This window comes from Pinus tabuliformis, chromosome 6 (assembly GCF_031772625.1).
Source record: "Pinus tabuliformis cultivar Carrire ecotype Pingquan chromosome 6, CPIR1, whole genome shotgun sequence".
Classification (NCBI taxonomy): Eukaryota; Viridiplantae; Streptophyta; class Pinopsida; order Pinales; family Pinaceae; genus Pinus; species Pinus tabuliformis.
The window spans coordinates 1,632,509,870-1,632,532,891 of record NC_142292.1 but is presented as its reverse complement, the minus strand read 5'-3'; the positions used below and the strand labels follow the sequence as shown (position 1 = coordinate 1,632,532,891).

Sequence of the window (23,022 nt, the reverse complement as noted above, 5' to 3'; positions counted from 1 at the left end):
ATATGTATCAGGCATTTTATTAATGAATATAAAAGATTTATGGGTGTGAAAAATCTCTATTCTCAGAAAACATGTTAGCTTCCCTGTGCAAAAGATCCTGAGGAGAAAAACAGAGCATTGACTCTGTATTCAGTTAATTTGTGTTTGAAATTACCAGAAATTTCCAACAGGATAGCGTGAGAATGTCAGACTGCTGAGGCAGCATTAATCACTTTGTTGTATGTGAATGCAATATTGTTTGCAAAGGGCAAAATTGTTTTACATAGCTGTCAAGATGCTTTTTTGAAATTGTGAAAATCAAATTTCATCAAATTTGAAAAGTGGCCTTGTTTTAAAATCCCAATAAGGTGGGGATTGATGCCAAGATTGATATCAGACTGCTGAGCAGCATTAATCACTTTGTTGTATGTGAACAGCATACTGTTTGCAAAGCCATTGTGGGTATCAGGGGTATCAGGGATGGCATTTGAAGGGCAAAATTGTTTTACAGAATTGTTAAGATGTTTCCTTGAAATTGTGAAGATAAATCTAGTAACTGTGAAAACCATCAAATTTGAAGTAAATCTATTTTAAGGTCGGTCTGTTTTAAAATTCCAACCGGGTGGGGATTGATGTGATAGATGATGTCCCTCCAAAGAACTTGGCAAACAAAAGTGCTTGGCAATTTCCAACACCGTTTTGGAAATTTCCCGGTGATAGCATACCGCGTAGTCCAACAAAAGGCAACAAGGCGTGCCCTTCACGGAACCTGGTGGTGGGTTTTTCCACTACCCTTTAGCACCATCATCGAATGACATAGATGTATAAATGATGATGCTAAGGCCTAAATCTTCCACATCTCATTGCAAATCCGAAAATGGTTCGCTTGCTATTTCGACAACAAGAGAGTCTTCTGCATTGGGCCATCAACAGACTCTGCTGGTCCAGTTCACTTCCTATCATTTCAATGGGCATTCTCTTCAACGAGGTGGAGAGGAAGGATCTTAGAGTTGGTGACCATATTTACTCATGGAGGACAGGTTACACATATGCTCACCACGGTACATTTCCTCGCATTAATATGACCTTTATAATATTCAATATAGTTACAGAGAACTCATTATATTCCTATGGATTTTAATGCATTTGTTTTTAATTGGATACCCCAATCGGTTCGCTGGCTTTAGTTCACTTCAACATTATCCTATATCTACAAAATTAGGTTGGAGACACCACCAGGTGTTTCCTCCAAATGTTTGAGTTATGGTTTGCTACCAATTATTGTTATGCTTGTTCTCTGCAATATTTGCCATTTCTGTTTTGGCATCTAACTGATCTGGATGCAGAGTTTGAATCCGTGTACTTTATTGTTCTCATTTATCATAATGACTTTGCTTAGCTGTTCTGCAATAAAATGTATTTGGTTTTTGCATGATTCCCCATTTAAGTTGATCTCACATCTTATGATCCCTGGGATCCTATATAGGGATTTTTGTTGGGGATGATGAAGTTGTCCATTTTACAAGAGGGTCGGGTCAAGAAATTGGAGCAGGGGTCAGTTTAATTAATTCATTTGCCTCTACTTCAATACCAAAACAACATCTGAGTTGCCCAAGATCTCCTGACAGCTGCGGCCTCCAATATGGAAATAGTGGAGTGATCCGGTCTTGTTTAGATTGTTTTCTTGAGGGAGGAGCCGTGCATCGATTTGAGTATGGTGTTAGTAAAGCTGTATTTTTGGCACAAGTCTGCGGAGGAACATGTACACTTGCATAGTCGGATCCCCCAGACGAAGTCATTCACCGTGCAATGTATCTGCATAAACATGGTTTTGGAAACTACGATCTATTTTGTAACAACTGTGAGGACTTTGCAATATACTGCAGGACAGAATACATTGTTAAAAGAAAGGCCTCTGGAAGAAGTGGGCAAGTAGAAGCTATGGATGGTGTTCGTTCTGCTTCTCGTCTCGCCTATGAAAATGTAGATATGCTTAATAGAACATTAAGTCTGGCATTGGTGGTTGGAACTTACTTTTATAAGAGATATGTAGCAGATATTGGCATTCGTGTTGATAAAACTAAGGTGCCAGTGAAAGATTTGGCTACATTTCTTGATTCTTCAACTTGTATTGGCCTTGATAAAACTAAGGTACCAGTGGAAAATTCGTCTGTATATCCTGCTTCTTCAACTGACAGTCGCGTTGATAAAGCTAAGGTACGAGTGGAAGATGTGGCTGTATTTCTTGATTCTTTTACTGGTAAGAAGCTTCAAGAGTTGGGAGATTTGGCTGTATCTCCCAACTCTTCAATTGGTATTGGCGTTGAAAAAAGTAAGGTACCAGTAGAAGATTCGGCTGTAAACCTTGAATCAGCTACTATTCATGTTGATAAAATGAAGGCACCTGTGGCTTCTTCAACTGTCAAGAAGCTTCCAGCGGAAGATTTGGCTGCATATTCTGATTCTTCAACTGCTATTTTTGTTGATAAGAGTAAGGTACCAGTGGAAGGTGAGGATCTATTTCTTGATTCTTCCACCTTCAAGAAGCCTTCAGCGGATGAAAGCTCCACATCGCAGGCAATAAGCAGAAGAAGAAGCTCCAAGAAGCAGAAAAAGAAGCTCCGTCAACAACAGAGAAGAAACTGTGAATTAATGCAAGAAGTTGAAGATGTGCCTCAATTTCCTGATTCCTCAACTGGTAAGAAGCCTCCAGCGGAAGATGTGGCCATTTCTCTTGTTTCTTCTACTGCTGAGAAGCCTCCAGTGGCTGAAAATTCCTCGTCTCCGGCAATAAGCAGAAACAGAAGCTCCAGGAAGCAGAAAATGAAACTCCGTCAACAACAAAGAAGGAACTGTCAACCAGTGGAATGCCCGAATGGTAGTGGACCCTGCATTCTCCAGGGAAATGGATTTTCTTTCGTGTGAGACGAGGATTAAATTAACGTGTATATATGGAAAATAATTAAGCGTTAACGTGTATATATGGAAAAGTTTTAGATGAGTAAATTAATTTATAAAGAAAAGAGAAGAGTATGCCAAGAATTAAAGGAGAATTGATATTGATATAAAAAGAAATCGATATTGATTAGATTATATTGGAATTGTCATAATAAAAGAAAGAATATTATAATATAAAAATTGGTAAAGGTCTATATTGCATTATTCATTTCAGGAGAATGAAAACGCCAATATTGCATTATAATTTAGTTTGTTTTATGATTTTTAAAATTTTAACAATCAATGGGAGTGTTTTAATACTCGTAATAGATCAAGTAAAATTTATTTTTATGCAGTTATGTTTATTTTATTATTTTAATTAAATTTCTTAATTTAAAAAAATGTCATATAAATAAATAAGTGTAATATGAAATGAATTGATTTTTTTGGCATATGATATTGATAAATCATGTTATTGGTCCATATTATTGTAACAAAGCATATTTACATGTTAAAATTGTAGGTGAATTTACATAGTATATTTAGGGTGTAAGGTGTTCCCCAACTACATGGTCAAATCTAATGTTAAATGATTGAAAATTATTCTACCCTTAAATCCCACTCCTTTAACTGTCAACTAAATCTTGATTTGCGATTTGTGCAACATTCAACTAGTTGATATTTAATATAATCCATAAACATATTGCAAGCTGTAATCAATACTACATTTAGTATAGAACTTTGTAATTGCAAATATTGCCGAGATGATTACATTGTGATCAAGGTTTTTATTTCAATAAATTTTCACTGATTGAGACAGTCATCAGGCGACGGAGTTGCATGGGCGTTTAATGGGTGAGGCAGTTTGGTCGGGCGGTAACGGTTTTCATCGCACTGCTTTCGGGTGCTAAGTGGTAAATGCCCAGTGTCGAGCGATTCCACTCAATGATCGACACGTAGCAGCAGATGAGAGAGAAAAATTGCTCTCATTGCATGTTATCGCTCGATCAAGTTGTTTGCGCGATGTATGCGAAGACCGTCAGATCTGGCGGAGATGATATAACGATGAAAATTGGTCAAGCGAGTCACCTTTATCGAGTGCGACGTGGGCCGTTAGATTGCCGGGGAATGATCAACGACAGGAAAGTGATGAGGGGTTTATGAGCGCGTGCGGGCATATGGATAAGGTTTAAAGGTGAGCGGGGTGAAGGAAGAAAGGGAAAAGTGACCAATGTAAGCCTCTTTTAGGACACAATCGAACAGACCAGGCCTCTCTCTGACATTAGAAAGTCAGCGCTGCATAACAGAGCTAACACTACCTCTATAATTATGTTCGAAATAAGTTTTAAAATCACAAAGAATAACAACAAAAGATAGATAAAAAATTGAAACCTCTCAATGAGAGAATATAACATTTATAGATTCCTTTTGTCATCCAATTCTGGAAAGGTTGCACTTTCTTACCTCTCTTTTATGAAGCTTGATATGTTGTTTCCAAATGAAATTTTAAGTTTCATTCATGCATCTTAGAGGAGCCTACCTATAACAATTAGAAAACAGTTTATTAAAATAGTTCATTATAAAACTCTCTCAAAACATAATCAAACTGAAGGTTTATTCCATTTAAGCTTAAGGTCCTCCAACAAATTCTAGGACAAATATTGTTGGCAACATCTACTTCCATGTCTATTAAATATCAATAATATTGTTGAAATTATGTCTTCCAAACCTCAAACTTGATAATTTGTTACTCTCGGGATTGTCTCGTGGCAAGTTATGGTGAAAAGTATTTGTTCATGGTGCAAATAGTAATCAATGTTCAACCATAAGTCAAAAACAATTTGGTTGTGCTTATGTACATTGAATTAAACTTGGACAACATCGGTGGTAAACAAGACCTTAGGAAAATTTTCTAGTGTGTATCACAGGACATAGAATAAAAACTATGTCCAACAGAAAAGGGAAAAAAACCACAAAAAGTTGTGTGAGGGTAAAATAACATTCTCCTTACTATGAAATAGATGTAGAACTTCAGACATTGGGATCTCACAAAAGTTGTTCTCCCTCTTTCAAATGCTCATAACTCTAATACCTACTACGTTATGGATGAAGTATAAAGACTCAGTATTTTAAAAAACTTATGGAAATAATACCCAATAGAAAGTTATCTAAGATAAGAATACAACATTCCTTTTGAGATAATCTTCATATGAAGCATAGCTATAACCAATATGTTCATATACAGAAGACATGCACCTATACAAAATATGTGCATATATGGAAGTCACACAACTTCTATATATGCACATCTTCTGTATCGCATATATTCCATATATGCGCAACTTCTATATATACGTATATCTTTTGTATATGAAAAACTTTCGTATATGTGCATATACGAAAGTTGCGCATATACAAAGGCTACATATATATGTAGGTTGAAGTTGTGCACAACCTCTGTATATGCACATATATTTCCTAGCCATTCATTTATCCTCTTCAAAATCCTTTTAACGGCCACCTCCTAGCCATTCTAGAGAGTGGCCTTATACACTTTTCTAGCACCTCATTGAATGTTGAAGTTGTGCACAACCTATGTACAAGCGCAACTTTCGTATATGCGTAACTTCTGTATATGCACATATACGAAAGTTCTGCATATACAAAAGATATGTGCATATACGAAAGATGTGTTATACAGAATATGTGCATATATAGATTTTGTGCGACTTCTGTATATGCACATCTTTCGTATATGTGCATATCTAGAAGTTTCACATATATAGTAGATGCATCTATACAAAAGATATGCGCATGTACGGAAATTAAGCATATACGGAAGGTATGTGCATATACATAATATATGCACATATATAGAAGTTGTGCATATACAAAATACATGTGTATCTTCCATATATGTGCAACTTCCGTATATGCGTAGCTTCCATATATGTGCATCTACCGTATATACACAACTTCCATATATGCGCATATACAAAAGTTGTGCACAACTTCAACCTCCATATATATGTAGCCTCCATATATGCACAACTTCTATATATGCACATATCTTTCATATATGTGCAACTTTTGCATATGCAAATATCTCCCCCTCTGCCACTCCAGAGCACGTCACCAATTCCCCCCACAAACAAACAATGGTTATTTCTTCCTAAACTCACCACCACAAATACTATGTCAATACAACAAGTTCTTGCTCTAAGCCACCCCATACCAGACTAAAGAACCTTCCACTAGTTAACAGAATCACCACAACACAAGGACACTAGGCTCTTCATCAAAACTAAAGCCACCATTAAATAGAACAATGTGTTCACACACCACGCATATGCCTTCACACACTTTTACATGTGAGGCAAACGCCATGACACCAACTCGTTAAATGCCATCGAGCCCATATGGGTGGCTAGCATCCACCGCCACCCCGGTACTTCTTGGTTCGCTCAACCCCATCAGGCTTACATAAAAATAAAAATAAATTAAAAAAATAAAAGTGTTAATATAATTATAATTAACAATTAAACTATCATCGATCCATCTTAACTCTGGATTTACCAAGCGCTAAGAGGGATCAAATATCTTGATGTGCAAACTTCTTTTAAAGTGAAAAGAGATTTGATCCCTCTCGGCGCTTGGTATATATAGAGATAAGATGGATCTAGGCTAGTTTAATAAGCTTACTATTGCTTTCTATTAATGCTCGTTCCACCAAGAGAGGCTCTCTAGCCCAGTATGGAAGAGATGTTGTAATTTAAGTCATTTTGAAGATTATTCATACAATATAATTGTTAAAATTGAACTCACTAAATAAAGTGGATTTAATTTTTAGAAACATTGAATATAATACTAATATTAGTAAAATGATATTCAATTTATATATGAAAAAATAAATAATATAAACATAAAAATAAATCTTTTGCACAAATATTACTTCCACAAAATACCGGCCTAGATCCATCTTAACCACGAATATATCAAGCACATAGAGGGATCAAATCTCTTGAGATACAAACCTCTTTTAAAGTGAAAAGATATTTAATCCCTTTTGGCGCTTGATAGATCCGGGATTAAGATGGATATAGGTTGGTTTTTATATACACATATACCATATCTATGATGAATCCCTCTCTCTCTCCTCTATCTCCCTCTTCTCACCTTCTCTACTATCTCCTTTGAAACTTTGAAATATTTGGCATTATGAAATAACAACCCATATTTGTTGGGATTTGGCCATGAACGACTTGGTGAAAATATATTATATTGTTGAGATATGAATAGACAATATGTGACTCATATTGAATTAAGGTCATCACAAATCAACGGGGTTACCCTCTACAATGATTGTCCTACCCATGGGAGTTATCTTCCTTCTCTTATTTTGTCATAGGTTCAATCATTCCATAATGTATGTAGAACAATCTATTTGTGCACACAATAATAACTATATATGAATTATTTGCTTCAACAAAATAATTCATATTATAATTTGAGTTTATGATTCTGAGCACAAACACAAATTTTCCACTCGCCATAATGCTTCTTAAAGTCTAGGCTTCCTTTCAACTATACTATGTTACCAACTAACATTTTTTCTATGAAAACATAAACTCATTCTTATAATAACCAAATTGGCTTGTTACAACAGGATAAATTAATTTGTATTGTGATTAATTCATTTGAGTAAATTTACGTCTTCTCAATTTATTAAAAACCATACTTCTAATCTTAGTTTTGAATTTCATTTATAACAAAAACTCAAGCCATGAAAGTTAATATAAGTTGATGTTTGTGAGACCTTTGTAATGTAATTTGTATTGTAATTTAATTCATTTGAGTAAATTAAAAAACTATCTTCTCCCCCCGATCAGGGTGTGAGCTGGCGAATAGAGCCATTAAGGCTGTCATAATGAAAAGCACAAGAAGGGATGGTTCCATTGCCTCCCACATGTTTGACACGCAGGGTGTGGTGGCCATCGGTAGGCTTAAGGAAAGCAAGAGGAGGGAAGGTGGCATTTGCATGCAATTGAGTTCACTAGCCACAAAGAGAGAGAATAATTTGGAGGGTGTAAGCACAGAGGTGACGATGATGAAAGAGGAGTGATGAATTCAGGAAAGAGATGAGATACGACGTCTTCAAACATAGATAATCGGGTATGTTAATTGGCTCAGCCTACATTTTGTTATGCTTCCCTACATTTGGTCTAGTAACTGGGGCTTTCATGGGGGCACGGGGTTTGTGTGGGCGAGTAACTGGGGTGGGGGAATTAGCCTGGAGGAGGTGGTCTGCGGGAACAATCCCAATTCCAGGGGGTCTGCTTGGTTGTCTCTTAAGTTTGGCATTCTGCTATCTTGCATGGGGATTATAGGGATGGGATGGGAGGGATTCTGCCTGAGCGAATTGTTGTTTATTGTATGCCTGGCAAACCCGGGAGTTGAAGGTAAGGAAGTGGCAATTATCGTTGCGGTCGGACCACTCCAATTCCTAAAATTCTCTAACGCCAAGCCCCTAAGGAGCGTTAGGCAAGGGAAGACTGTCGCGAGTCAGGGACTTCTTTAATATGGGAATTGGCATGCAAAGAATATTGGTCAGGCTAGCTTAAGCCAGTCGCTGGGAAGCCGAGTGGTGAGTAAGCTAGAGGCATGATGCCTTGTGGGTGTTGGGTTTTAGATGTCAGGTCGCGGGGAGGATCTGAGTCATGCTAAGCAGAGGCTAAGTCAAGGGGAATGGGGGTAGAGGCAGTCAACGAGGGGCAACAAAGATGAGGGGCGCAATTCCTTTAGACTTGACCTCTGGGTTACAAGTTTGGTAGGTGGCCATGCACCTCACCTCCAAGACCAGGGTCACAGCGCGAGCAAGGCAGGGGTCATGCAGGGGCGTCTCGGGAGTCTCGGGTGGAGGTCCCTTATGCTCGAGGGTTATGCGCATAAATTGTGGGTGATAGATTTGTTGCATTGTCAGAACCGTGGGATGAAGGCAATTCAGAAATTAACATTTTAGAAATTATGGTTTCTTGCTCCCACAACAGGTCAGCTGGGAGGTAACTTTCCTTATCCAAGAAAAGCATAGAGGTTTATTTCAGACCAATGTTTGAAGGTGCCCGGAAGGTACATGGGTATTGTGGCTATGGTTCGAGCAGCGATTACCAAGGGTTGCAGGAAGAGACTGCGAGGGAGCGAGGCCAAGGTTGAGCCGAGCACCGCGGGCAAACGTCGGGGCAGGAAGCTTGTGGCCAACCTGATCCAGGAAGCAGTGGTTGCATATGCAGGGGGCACCATAGGGGAAATCAAACGGCTCATAGCCGAATGGGAGGAAAATATAAATCGTCAAGCGAGTGTGGAGCCAACAGACACAGAGGATTGGAAGATCCTGATTCCAGACCCGGGACACACCAAAGGTCAAGAGGCAAAATACAAATAGTCCATTTATCTGTATTGGCTCATGAAATGCCTTCTGGGCAAGGCCATGGAGCAAATCTAGATGATTGTTGTCAAGGACTTTCCAAATTATAAATAGGACTTTCAAAAACTGCAATTTCAATTGCAGAAGTAGGATGGCCACCTGGATCATATAGAGAAACATTTCCCATGCATGTTCGTGCTGACTGAGATTCCAGGCTCCAGCGTGAAAGATCTGGCCCCGGTGGCTTCGGCTTCCACCAAATAGGAGGAATAGAATGTTGACTCTTAGTCCTTTTTTTATTTGTTTTCATGCAGATAGCTTTTAATTTATAGTTTACAGTCATATATATGTATAGACAACTAGAATATGGTTGTGGACATGACTATCAAGTTTATATAGCTTGGATAGATAGAATAAGTATTTTTTGCTACTAGACAACTTAAACTGTGGTTAGGTGGTCAACAGACGTAGTTTCCCATGATATATGTGTGTAACTTGCTTACTTATTTTATAATGAACAAGAAGGATCTACCAAGCTTAACAAAAAAAAACTATCTTCTCAATTTATTAAACACCAAATTTCTAAGCTTAGTTTTGAATTTCATTTATAGCCAAAACTCAAGCCATGAAAATTAATATAAGTTGATTATTGTGAGACCTTTGCAATGTAACTAGAGTACTTGTCTTTCAACAAGGTTCCAGTAACTCCACTAGGTGTTTCTATGGTCTTCTTACCTATTTTATATTTGATTAGTACTTGATTTTTGAAGTGAAATAAATATCTATATGCCTTCATCTTAACCTTTGTATGGTTGCAATAAAAACCTCATGCTATAAGGAAATAAATTCCAAGCATTTGAACTTCCACTTCAAGTTTAAATGAATGTCTAATAACTCATAGATTGTTCAATGCAATTTAATTGCTAGTCTTTATTGCACTTGGAAAAATATTTGAGATGTTGGCCTTGATATTTTGATTTATATTCTTAAAAGCTTATCTTTATGTTATGTTAATATTGTATCTAAAATGGCAAGGATTGGGAAAGTAAAGTGCACATGCTACCATCTATTTGTTTCCTACAGAAGAGTTGTAGACTTTGTTATAGTTATGCAATTTGTAAGATTTTATGATCATGGTGATCTTTTACGCACTTTTCAAAATGATAAATTAAAAATTATAATTGATAAATAATAATTTAAATTAACATAAATTATGAGAGTTTACACAATTTTATATATGATATTGATACATATAATTAATAATAAAAATAATATATTTATATAAAAATTAATTTTTAATAAATATTAATAATAACAATAATATCCATTTTTAAAGTCACAGCTAAGGCAGACACCAAATTGGTGTATGAGACCCCCTTGTTTGTGGGACAATGGAAAGTTATAATTGATAAATAATATTTTATATTAAAATAAATTATGAGAGTTTACACAATTTTATATATGATATTGATAAATATAATTAATAATGAAAATAAAATATTTATATAAAAATTAATTTTTAATAAATGATAATAATAATAATAATATCCATTTTTAAAGTCACAGCTAAGCCAGACACCAAATTGGTGTATGAATATCCATTTATTGGTGTATGAATATCCATTTTTAAAGTCACAGCGAGTCCCCACCTTCGTGCAAGGATTTGACTGCTAAAATCTAGCAAGGCATACATAGTGTACCTTCCTTCGTGCAAGGATTTGACTGCTAAAATCTAGCAAGGCATACATAGTGTACCTTCCTTCGTGCAAGGATTTGACTGCTAAAATCTAGCAAGGTGTCACATACCCCGGTAACCTCGCAGGTAAAAGTAGGGAGTTAGAATTTTTATACAATTACCACAAGTAATTAATCAACTCAAAACCCACAAATCATCACTAACCAAATAGATATAACATTCACTAACACATCAAGTATATTGCAGTGAAAGACAATAAGATATATATCCATTTTCATAACCATTAACCATCCATGTGGTAGTGTTCTGACATAAGTTGTCTCATGAATCCCTGCATTCATTTCTTGATATCCTTAATCATATTAAATAATCATGCACTAAGACATTCCGCTTGTCACAACAAATAAAGAACCATCATCATCAACAGACACATAAGGCAATCACATCAATCACACCATAGAACACAGATATACCCTGGAAACCCCGTAGGGTGAAAACCAGCAAACGTTTAATCTTCTTATTAAACGCTCGTGAGGGTTTTCACCCCTCACTCAATGGCTTATAAGGGATTCCATCCCTTAACCATTGTATTAAAATCTTTACAATAAATTATCATTAAGCTATCACATAACTAGTTGAAAGCTAATACAGCTTACATGTAATCTTTATTTACATACCGCCACATACAACATCCCTTGTGGCATAATGGTTCCAGCAAAAGACAATACTGCAGCTTGAATCCATCTGCATGGACGAATAATCCTTTTTCCTGCCATAATGTTAACACACACTATCCTTGGCACCATCTGCCATCGTCTCCTGTCAATGCAGTCATTAACAATTTCGACAACAAGATTAGTTACAATAACATTCAAACAATAATCAACATCTACTGTCAATGCAGTCATCAACAATCTTGGCAACAAGATTAGTTACATTATTAAAGAATCAATAAACAATGTCTGAAATAGATTCTTTAGCATCGTCTCATATGCATAAGCAAGCATGACTTACCATTAAACTAGCATATATACCCACAATGTTTACTAATGTATAACTCCTTTCAAGAGAGTTCTAACTCATTAGCTTACGTAAAACTGAGAATAGAATCAAAACCAGATTCCTATTTTCCAAAATAAATAGCAGCCATAATAATAATTCCTTCAGTGCATGCATTATCATAGGTTTTCCCCACCAAGAAAATATATCAAATAATCTTTTCTATCTGCATGCATCAACAAATTTTCTACTGAGAAAACATGTAATTTAAACATTCTCTCGCTGCACATAAATAAAGAATATCACACAAGGTCAACTTATCTTTCTATCCTTCGATATCTTCGTCGCCATAGCGCATGCTGAGGTCCCTATAAGTGAAATATAATCGCTTGCTTGATTTGCTGACTAGCATTGGATTTCTTTTCAATACATTTCTTTCGAAAATGAAATTCATGGCCTGTGGGATGAGCTCAGGAACGAAGTCTGTCCTGAAATTGAAGTCGCTTCCAAATCTGACGTTGTCTTTGGTTGCGTCTTATCCGGCATGGTCGTCACTGGGGAGTCAATTGAATAAATCATGGTGAGAAAGTCTTCACTGGATCCTCCAATCTCCAGCAGCTCTTCATTTCCACGACACATGGTTTCTTCGACACACGTTCTTTCAGAGAGTTCGGCTTCTTTCTTCATCACAGTCTTCGCTTCTCCGCCGCTTCTATTCTCATTATCATTTTCAACTGTATTTCTACAACTTCAACATTACTAATCAGTATTGAAACCTTGTCTCCCTCTGTTCTCATTTCAGCGGTTTTGTTTTTGACATTTTCCTCTAAAATTTTGCCAGTTTTAACCTTAGAGCTCCAGAGGTTTCCTCGTCCCATTCACCCAAAAGAAAAACATCGAATTGAGTTTCCATGTCAGCCTTCTTTGAAGTTTGAACAGAAACCACAGTTTCAGAGCTGCATTAAGTTTCCGAGTTGAGAACTGAAACAAAAATAAGGAGATAAGGATCTGTTCTCCACCAGACGTTAATATATGCCGCAGGCAGATAGTCCAAAGCCTTGAACCTGACAAGCCTGTATTACTTGCGGTAGAAAACGAAAGATCAGAAATACATTCCCCCTCTGCCGAGTCCCTGCTCCCAAATGGGAAACCTTAACACAAGGCAGCAGCACCGACTTTCGTGGACGCACTATACCAGCATTCCATCAAAACATTAAGGTATACCACCTGCCATTTAATTAGCGCACCCCCCTCAACACAACACAAGATTTCCGGTTTTAATAACAACCGCACCATGAAACAGAATACCAAGAATCCAAGAATCAGTTTCGAATGATAACTATTCATAACTGATAATCACACTGAGCTACTATGCACCTTCGGTTTATAACCGACCCGTAATATCTCATACGGTTTACGCGGTAGGGATGTTACATACTCCCCCCCTTAACATGAACACCGTCCTCGGTGTTCTTCTTTCATCGGAACTTGATATTTTACTCGTGATATACCATCTAAACCACACAAAATGTGATCCTTTCCTTTTAAAATCAACGATTTCATTCCAAGGAAGGACGACAAACAAAATAGTAATGATATAGTCATAAGAAATATCATTAGTCGTAAGCATCAATAGTCATAAGCATTCGTAATTGCAAAAATATGCAACTTCTAATCGCCACCACTTGGCCCTTATTCATTCATGATAACAATTCTCTGTGTCAACTTACCATAACTTACCATCTTATGCTTGAATACTTTCATGTAAGCCTTTTAATAGAGGTTGGACAATTCTTCAACCTTCCATGGTAAGTAACTCCTGTAATATATGACTAACAACTCAATCACATTAGTCACTATATTTTGAGTCAAATGAAATACTTTTGACTAGCAATCAATTGCAATGTTAGATGCTTTCTAAATCACAGTACTTTTATAAGTACTTAAAGAGCACTAATACTAATCATCAAATGATAAATCACTGTTCCACGTGCATACTGAACGAATTCTCACCAAAGACATCCGCAAAGTACTTCGAGAAGTACCAAAAGAGCACATAGCTCTCTAATCATCAAAGCAGTCAATCACTGCATCAAGCAAAAACTATCTTAGCTCCCACTAAGATGTTCACAATATTAATAATACAATAAAGGAATTAAAATTTCCAATTACTCCTTATTGAGCACTAAGCTCATTTCTTGTTAAATGTGCATAACATATTTTACACAACTATATGTAAAATTCTTTTTTTTTTTTTTTTTTTTTTAACATAACATATAGCTGATTAGTTAATTCCTTTAGCCATGAGACCACAATGGACTAAAGAATTCCCAACCCATGGGAACTGGTTCCCACAACCAAATCGAGTCATTTTCACATCCAGACAGTTTCTTTGATAGAGACCTTACCAGGTCTAACATAGGATTCCACTGGCCAACCAGCTCAAGAATTCTAGGGAGAGGAAATCTGGGCAGACAAGTACCATCAACCCCTCCGGGCAGGTAGTTGCCATCAACCCAACTCCGGGCAGACAAGTACCATCAACCCCTCCGGGCAGGTATTGCCATCAACCCAAGCACTTGCAGGTCCTACTCGACCGCAATTACACTGGTCTCGCCAGTAAACGCTATCTGATCCTAACCAGACATAGCGTACACAGGAAAATTCTTTCCTCTTATGCCATCTGATCCTAACCAGACATAGCATGAATATTATCATTAGCATAACAATCATGCATGTATACCATGCATTTACACTTAACCCCCAAAATGGGTCCACAACATCAAGATTAATGGGAAACATATCCATCATACACGTTATATGCATGCAAATTTTCCAAATAACATAATTCATGCATATTATATAACATCATTCTTTCTCATTTATAATTGCATTTCACATTGCAGCAATTTATGTGATGAGTTTTCTTGTTGCCATTAAGCTACCACTACTTAATCTCATCAGCAACGTTAGTTATAAATATGCATCAGTTAACACGTATTCCATTTCCAAGAATGTTCATGCATACAATATTGTCATGTATAAAAGCATATGCAAATACTCATTAATGTATAGATGTCAACAACAGTTGAGTTAATACTCTCAGCATTCCCAATTTGCCATAGTCTGTTGTTTCAATTCAAATCATCATTAATGGAGTATTATCTTACGTTTACTATGGCTAGCTTTAGTCATGCATTGTTAGTGTAATTAAACATAATCTCTCTAACATACAAAGATCATAACTCTCTATATCATAATGACTAATCTTTGTGCATACCATTGCTTATCATATAAGCCTTTCACTAGCATACTACCATCATCACATACAACAAACCACACACCTCTTTCTTAAAGGAAGTCATTTTAATCCTCATTTCTCTATCCTCAGATGTGAGGGTTTCTCAAGATTCCCTTTCCAGAAATTATTAAAGATATCTTTCTTTAGGCATAAAAATCAAGATACAAAAACAAGGATTAACTATCCCTTATGCATCAAAATCAAGCAATCAACACAGCTCATCCAACAAGGCAATCTCTCCAAGAGATTATTAATTTCAAAGAAGCTAACATGACCACTTTCTCTAAGTACACCCCGAATTACAATTCCAAAGTCACAATAGCTACCAATATGCAACATGTGTTCTCCTAACACAATTACTTTACTTTAATGCACATAGTTCTTTTCATGAATCAAGTAAGGATTTTGGTTCTTGTATGAACACTATCCTAATGTGTCTTTAAGGAAAGAACCTCTATTTTTATTTTCAAGAAAATTCTCATAAAATCCTGCATCTTCATACATGAAGTATGCATACTCTTAAGATGAGACTATATTTATGTATATATGTGTCATATTCTTTCCTCAAGAAATTAGGGATGAATATCTATGTGCCTAGGAGCACATCCTTAGTTATCTTTTATCATGCATGTAATGCATAATCATTTCACTAGGACTTAGAAACTAACTAGAATCATAATGCAATTAGCATATATATATATATATATATATATATATATATATATATATTCCAAGAAGCCTTTATCAAATAAAGATACATATTTTAATTCAAGCAAACTTGGCCACCTTCCATGCTATGTCCTCCGGACATTTATATGCCTCATCTTCTTTCCTCAAAAAGATACTTTGGCTATATTTAGCAAGGGTTTTATAGACAAGAGACAAGCATTTCTCTCACAAGACTCACATGTAATCCTACTAGGAGGAACTACCTATTCTCTTTACTGCGAGTATTATCATATTTTCTCTACCAAGAAACATATAAACAATCAAGTTTTAACTGCATGCCTTAACCCATCTTCTTTACCAAGAAAATCTATAAAAGAACCATTCTTTTATTGCATGCATTCAAATACTTTCTCTACTAAGAAATCATATAAAACATTCATACGTGTTCTTCAAGTAGGTGAACAAGACACTTATCTTATCCTGGGTCAACATGCATAACTAACAAGTTAACCCACCCTTACCAGGAGCAATTACTCTACTTATGCATTTAGAAGCATAATCTCCTAAGTGTCGCACATGCACCAGAGTTACCACTTGATGCTAGATGCAACTACTATCATAACACTACTATGTGACATTTTCAGAATAATAACTTCAAGGAGACATTACGAAAATCATTAACATCAATACACTATAGTTATCATTTTCCAACTTCTTACGCATGGTCAAGGGAATACTCACATGCACATCGAGCGCTTATCTAGTCATCCCAAGACTTAGAGTCTTCTGCAAGATTCTAACACTCAAAGCTTGCTTTATCTGGTCATCACCAGACTTAGCGATTTCTTTTTCCCATCTCCGTGTGTCCCTACAGCACGGTCTTCTTCCTTCTCCTTGCCTCCTTTTCCATTGGAAGCATCTAAGGTTGGGGAAGGCAATTAGAGTTTACTGACAACTGTATTAACACAGGTAGTCTATTAATGAATAATTATCACATGTAATTATACCATGAATGGGTCCTAGAAATGTTACCCACTGCACATGCCTCTACCCTTAACTTCACACTGGAATGCAACATGCATAAGAAATCCATCATTCCCATAGTAGAGATAAATTCAACCATCCTTAAATCGAGCCTCCAATGGTTTTTATCTCCCAACAAGTAATGATTAACATAAGCACATACCATGCTAATGGATTTCAGTTAATTAGAAGGTAATCATTATTAAAACTATTAGGACATAAGCATATAATATTCATCATGCATTCTCATGGTGAATAAAATTAAGAACTCTTCTCATAAACAATTAGAACTTTAGCACAGAGAGAGTAAGAATCTTCACAAACACATTCCATGCATGTGACATCAATCAACTTCACTTGTTTACGAATTGTAGCAATCTTAGTCCAATTCAATTAATGCATATAAGTTCTATGGGTTAGTCATACAACACTAACCAATCTCAACTACCAATCGTCTTCATGCATTCATGACAATCTTAGTCCAATTCAATTAATGCATATAAGTTCTATGGGTTAGTCATACAACACTAACCAATCTCAACTACCAATCGTCTTCATGCATTCATGACAAGACTGAATCAAAAGTTAGTTATGACAATTAAGTCTCGCTACTTGACTCATTGCATGTTTTTCAATATCTAAAGGGGTTCTTCTAATGTCCTTTTTAAAACAATCTTTCATCCTATTCAAGGATGTTCCCCCTAATTTTATATTCATGCATTGGCTCATTAAGTTTCGTTCATTGTAATTTCAATCTAGTTCAATATATGCATTGTTGTTATTGCCATATGTGCAAATCAAAAGTTGGTAGTTGGCTGTCACTTCCTCAATGAGTGTTCAATATTGTTCTTAAGTGTAATGAGTGTTCAATTTTGTTTGTAAGTGCGACAAAAGTTTCATTGTCTTTTCCTCATCAGGAATCCAATGTTATGAATGTAGTTATGCAACAACTTATTACCTACTTCTCAAAGAAGTTATAAACATGAATCACACCAGTCATGCCAAAAGTAGTGTACGACATAAATGAATATGCGAATGATTAAACTCATACCTGAGTTAATGCCTACTGATGGCGTACCTCAATATCCTTTCCGCTTACCAATTCCCAAAGGTGCCAGTACTGCAACCTTTAGCTCTGATACCACTTGTCACATACCCCGGTAACCTCGCAGGTAAAAGTAGGGAGTTAGAATTTTTATACAATTACCACAAGTAATTAATCAACTCAAAACCCACAAATCATCACTAACCAATAGATATAACATTCACTAACACATCAAGTATATTGCAGTGAAAGACAATAAGATATATATCCATTTTCATAACCATTAACCATCCATGTGGTAGTGTTCTGACATAAGCTGTCTCATGAATCCCTGCATTCATTTCTTGATATCCTTAATCATATTAAATAATCATGCACTAAGACATTCCGCTTGTCACAACAAATAAAGAACCATCATCATCAACAGACACATAAGGCAATCACATCAATCACACCATAGAACACAGATATACCCTGGAAACCCCGTAGGGTGAAAACCAGCAAACGTTTAATCTTCTTATTAAACGCTCGTGAGGGTTTTCACCCCTCACTCAATGGCTTATAAGGGATTCCATCCCTTAACCATTGTATTAAAATCTTTACAATAAATTATCATTAAGCTATCACATAACTAGTTGAAAGCTAATACAGCTTACATGTAATCTTTATTTACATACCGCCACATACAACATCCCTTGTGGCATAATGGTTCCAGCAAAAGACAATACTGCAGCTTGAATCCATCTGCATGGACGAATAATCCTTTTTCCTGCCATAATGTTAACACACACTATCCTTGGCACCATCTGCCATCGTCTCCTGTCAATGCAGTCATTAACAATTTCGACAACAAGATTAGTTACAATAACATTCAAACAATAATCAACATCTACTGTCAATGCAGTCATCAACAATCTTGGCAACAAGATTAGTTACATTATTAAAGAATCAATAAACAATGTCTGAAATAGATTCTTTAGCATCGTCTCATATGCATAAGCAAGCATGACTTACCATTAAACTAGCATATATACCCACAATGTTTACTAATGTATAACTCCTTTCAAGAGAGTTCTAACTCATTAGCTTACGTAAAACTGAGAATAGAATCAAAACCAGATTCCTATTTTCCAAAATAAATAGCAGCCATAATAATAATTCCTTCAGTGCATGCATTATCATAGGTTTTCCCCACCAAGAAAATATATCAAATAATCTTTTCTATCTGCATGCATCAACAAATTTTCTACTGAGAAAACATGTAATTTAAACATTCTCTCGCTGCACATAAATAAAGAATATCACACAAGGTCAACTTATCTTTCTATCCTTCGATATCTTCGTCGCCATAGCGCATGCTGAGGTCCCTATAAGTGAAATATAATCGCTTGCTTGATTTGCTGACTAGCATTGGATTTCTTTTCAATACATTTCTTTCGAAAATGAAATTCATGGCCTGTGGGATGAGCTCAGGAACGAAGTCTGTCCTGAAATTGAAGTCGCTTCCAAATCTGACGTTGTCTTTGGTTGCGTCTTATCCGGCATGGTCGTCACTGGGGAGTCAATTGAATAAATCATGGTGAGAAAGTCTTCACTGGATCCTCCAATCTCCAGCAGCTCTTCATTTCCACGACACATGGTTTCTTCGACACACGTTCTTTCAGAGAGTTCGGCTTCTTTCTTCATCACAGTCTTCGCTTCTCCGCCGCTTCTATTCTCATTATCATTTTCAACTGTATTTCTACAACTTCAACATTACTAATCAGTATTGAAACCTTGTCTCCCTCTGTTCTCATTTCAGCGGTTTTGTTTTTGACATTTTCCTCTAAAATTTTGCCAGTTTTAACCTTAGAGCTCCAGAGGTTTCCTCGTCCCATTCACCCAAAAGAAAAACATCGAATTGAGTTTCCATGTCAGCCTTCTTTGAAGTTTGAACAGAAACCACAGTTTCAGAGCTGCATTAAGTTTCCGAGTTGAGAACTGAAACAAAAATAAGGAGATAAGGATCTGTTCTCCACCAGACGTTAATATATGCCGCAGGCAGATAGTCCAAAGCCTTGAACCTGACAAGCCTGTATTACTTGCGGTAGAAAACGAAAGATCAGAAATACATTCCCCCTCTGCCGAGTCCCTGCTCCCAAATGGGAAACCTTAACACAAGGCAGCAGCACCGACTTTCGTGGACGCACTATACCAACATTCCATCAAAACATTAAGGTATACCACCTGCCATTTAATTAGCGCACCCCCCTCAACACAACACAAGATTTCCGGTTTTAATAACAACCGCACCATGAAACAGAATACCAAGAATCCAATAATCAGTTTCGAATGATAACTATTCATAACTGATAATCACACTGAGCTACTATGCACCTTCGGTTTATAACCGACCCATAATATCTCATACGGTTTACGCGGTAGGGATGTTACACAAGGCATACATAGTGTACCTTCGTGCAAGGATTTGAATCTAGCAAGGCGTGCAAGGATTTGAATCTAGCAAGGCATACATACTGTACCCCCCTCACCTTCGTGCAAGGATTTGACTGCTAAAATCTAGCAAGGCATACATAGTGTACCTTCCTTCGTGCAAGGATTTGACTGCTAAAATCTAGCAAGGCATACATAGTGTACCTTCCTTCGTGCAAGGATTTGACTGCTAAAATCTAGCAAGGCATACATTGACTGCTAAAATCTAGCAAGGCATACATAGTGTACCTTCCTTCGTGCAAGGATTTGACTGCTAAAATCTAGCAAGGCATACATAGTGTACCTTCGTGCAAGGATTTGAATCTAGCAAGGCGTGCAAGGATTTGAATCTAGCAAGGCATACATACTGTACCCCCCTCACCTTCGTGCAAGGATTTGACTGCTAAAATCTAGCAAGGCATACATAGTGTACCTTCCTTCGTGCAAGGATTTGACTGCTAAAATCTAGCAAGGCATACATAGTGTACCTTCGTGCAAGGATTTGAATCTAGCAAGGCGTGCAAGGATTTGAATCTAGCAAGGCATACATACTGTACCCCCCTCCCCTGGTTTTGAACCTGTGACCTCTTAGGAGGAAACACATGCTCTTAACCATTAGGCCCACTCAAGCCGTGTTAGGCCCACTAATGAAAATAACTCATAAATATTAAGTGACCAGTTATTATATCAATAAAAGTAATCAATTATTAATATATTTATTAATAAGATATCTACTTCTTTATGACTATTTATTAATAAAAAAATCAATTTATAAGTTTTCATAGTTCATGGTGGAGTGTATATATAAATATTTCTCAACCTATATAAAATATTTATATGAAGTAAATTATTAATATATATTGTATTAATAAAATATCTACTTCTTTATAATTACTATTAATAAAAAAATCAGTTTATAAGTTTTATGGTTTTTTATACTTATCTATTAATAAAGAAAATCAAGTTATAAGTTTTTATGGTTTATTGTACAGTGTGTATATAAAATATTTCTTTTAATTTATATAATATATTTATATAACATATAGATATTTATGTGAATAAAAATACTTGTTTAAATAAAAATATTTATTAAATTATTATATATTAAATTATTATATAATGCTGAAAAATATTTTATCACAATTTAATTAATTAATTTTAATTTTATTATAGAAAAAAACTTAAATTAAACATAAATTTGATATAATTAGAAAAAAAAAAAAAAAACATTTCATGCATTAAAAACGAATTGTTCATATTTGGTGTGAACGCCAGGGGAGCTAGTTCCCTAAACGTACCTCTATGATCTCTAATTATAAAAAGTAATAATAATAATAGCCTCCACATCGTTGAAAAAAGGCTCCCTAAACGTACCTCTATGATCTCTAATTATAAAGAGTAATAATAATAATAGCCTCCACATCGTTGAAAAAAGGTCGCCCATCTAGTTTCTGCATCGATATATTTGGCTTGCAGCGCCTTTTGACATAATCTTCTGGAGTATAAACATCCATAGCCAGATCCATGGAAAACCTGCAAGTTTCTGCATCGATATATTTGGCTTGCAGCGCCTTTTGACATAATCTTCTGGAGTATAAACATCCATAGCCAGATCCATGGAAAACCTGCAAGATGCTGCTGCGGTGGGTTATCACAAAAACTGAAAAGAGCCAAACTGCGATAAAAGCTTAATTAATTAAAAGCAATAAATTTTGGAATAAATAAAATAGCACCCTTCAAAATTCAAATTTGAATTCACTTGAAATGGGTTTTCAACATTAATTTCGCCAGACTGGATCACGTACTGTATGACTACAAACATTATTTATCGGCAATCATGTTCATGGAACCATCTGGCATTCGCATAAGCCATGGATGATGCGTCATCCCATTTCCGCAACCGTTAACGGGAAAGTGTGTTTGCCGGAGAAATTATGTACACGAGTTTACGGTGAAAGCAAATGTCAGAAGCCTCCGGTGTCAGGGTCACTGTCAAGGCATTCAATATCCTATAGAATAGTAAATATGGCTTCCCCTCCAAAGACCTTGGCGAACAAAAGTGCTCGACAATTTCAGAACACCAGTGTGCCCATCCCATTATGTATCTGCGTTTTGGAAATTTCTCGGTGATACATACCGCGTAGTCCAACAAAAGGCAACGAGGCGTGCCCTTCGCGGAACCTGGTGGTGGGAACAAAAGACAAGAAGATTGATCTGATAGATGATGTCCCTCGAAAGAGCTTGGCGAACAAAAGTGCTTGGCAATTTCCAAAAACCAGTGTGCCCATCCCATCATGTATCCGCGTTTTGGAAATTTCTAGGTGATAGCATACCGCGTAGTCCAACAAAAGGCAACAAGGCGTGCCCTTCGCGGAACCTGGTGGTGGGTTTTCCTACTACCCTTTTGCACCATCATCAAATGATATAGATGTATAAATGATGATGCTAAGGCCTAAATTTCCACATCTCATTGCAAATCC

The 23,022-nt window shown here is 36.4% G+C and overlaps 1 protein-coding gene across 1 annotated transcript; it reads left to right on the top strand.

The window, feature by feature from the left end:
• Positions 1–831: 831 nt before the first annotated feature.
• Positions 832–2,904, top strand: LOC149265174 (uncharacterized). The gene is made up of 2 exons (XM_089401967.1): positions 832–1,040; positions 1,466–2,904. Exon 2 carries the CDS (start codon positions 1,789–1,791, stop codon positions 2,902–2,904), a length of 1,116 nt encoding a protein of 371 aa, XP_089258093.1. The 5' UTR covers positions 832–1,040; positions 1,466–1,788.
• The last annotated feature ends 20,118 nt before the right edge of the window (positions 2,905–23,022 follow it).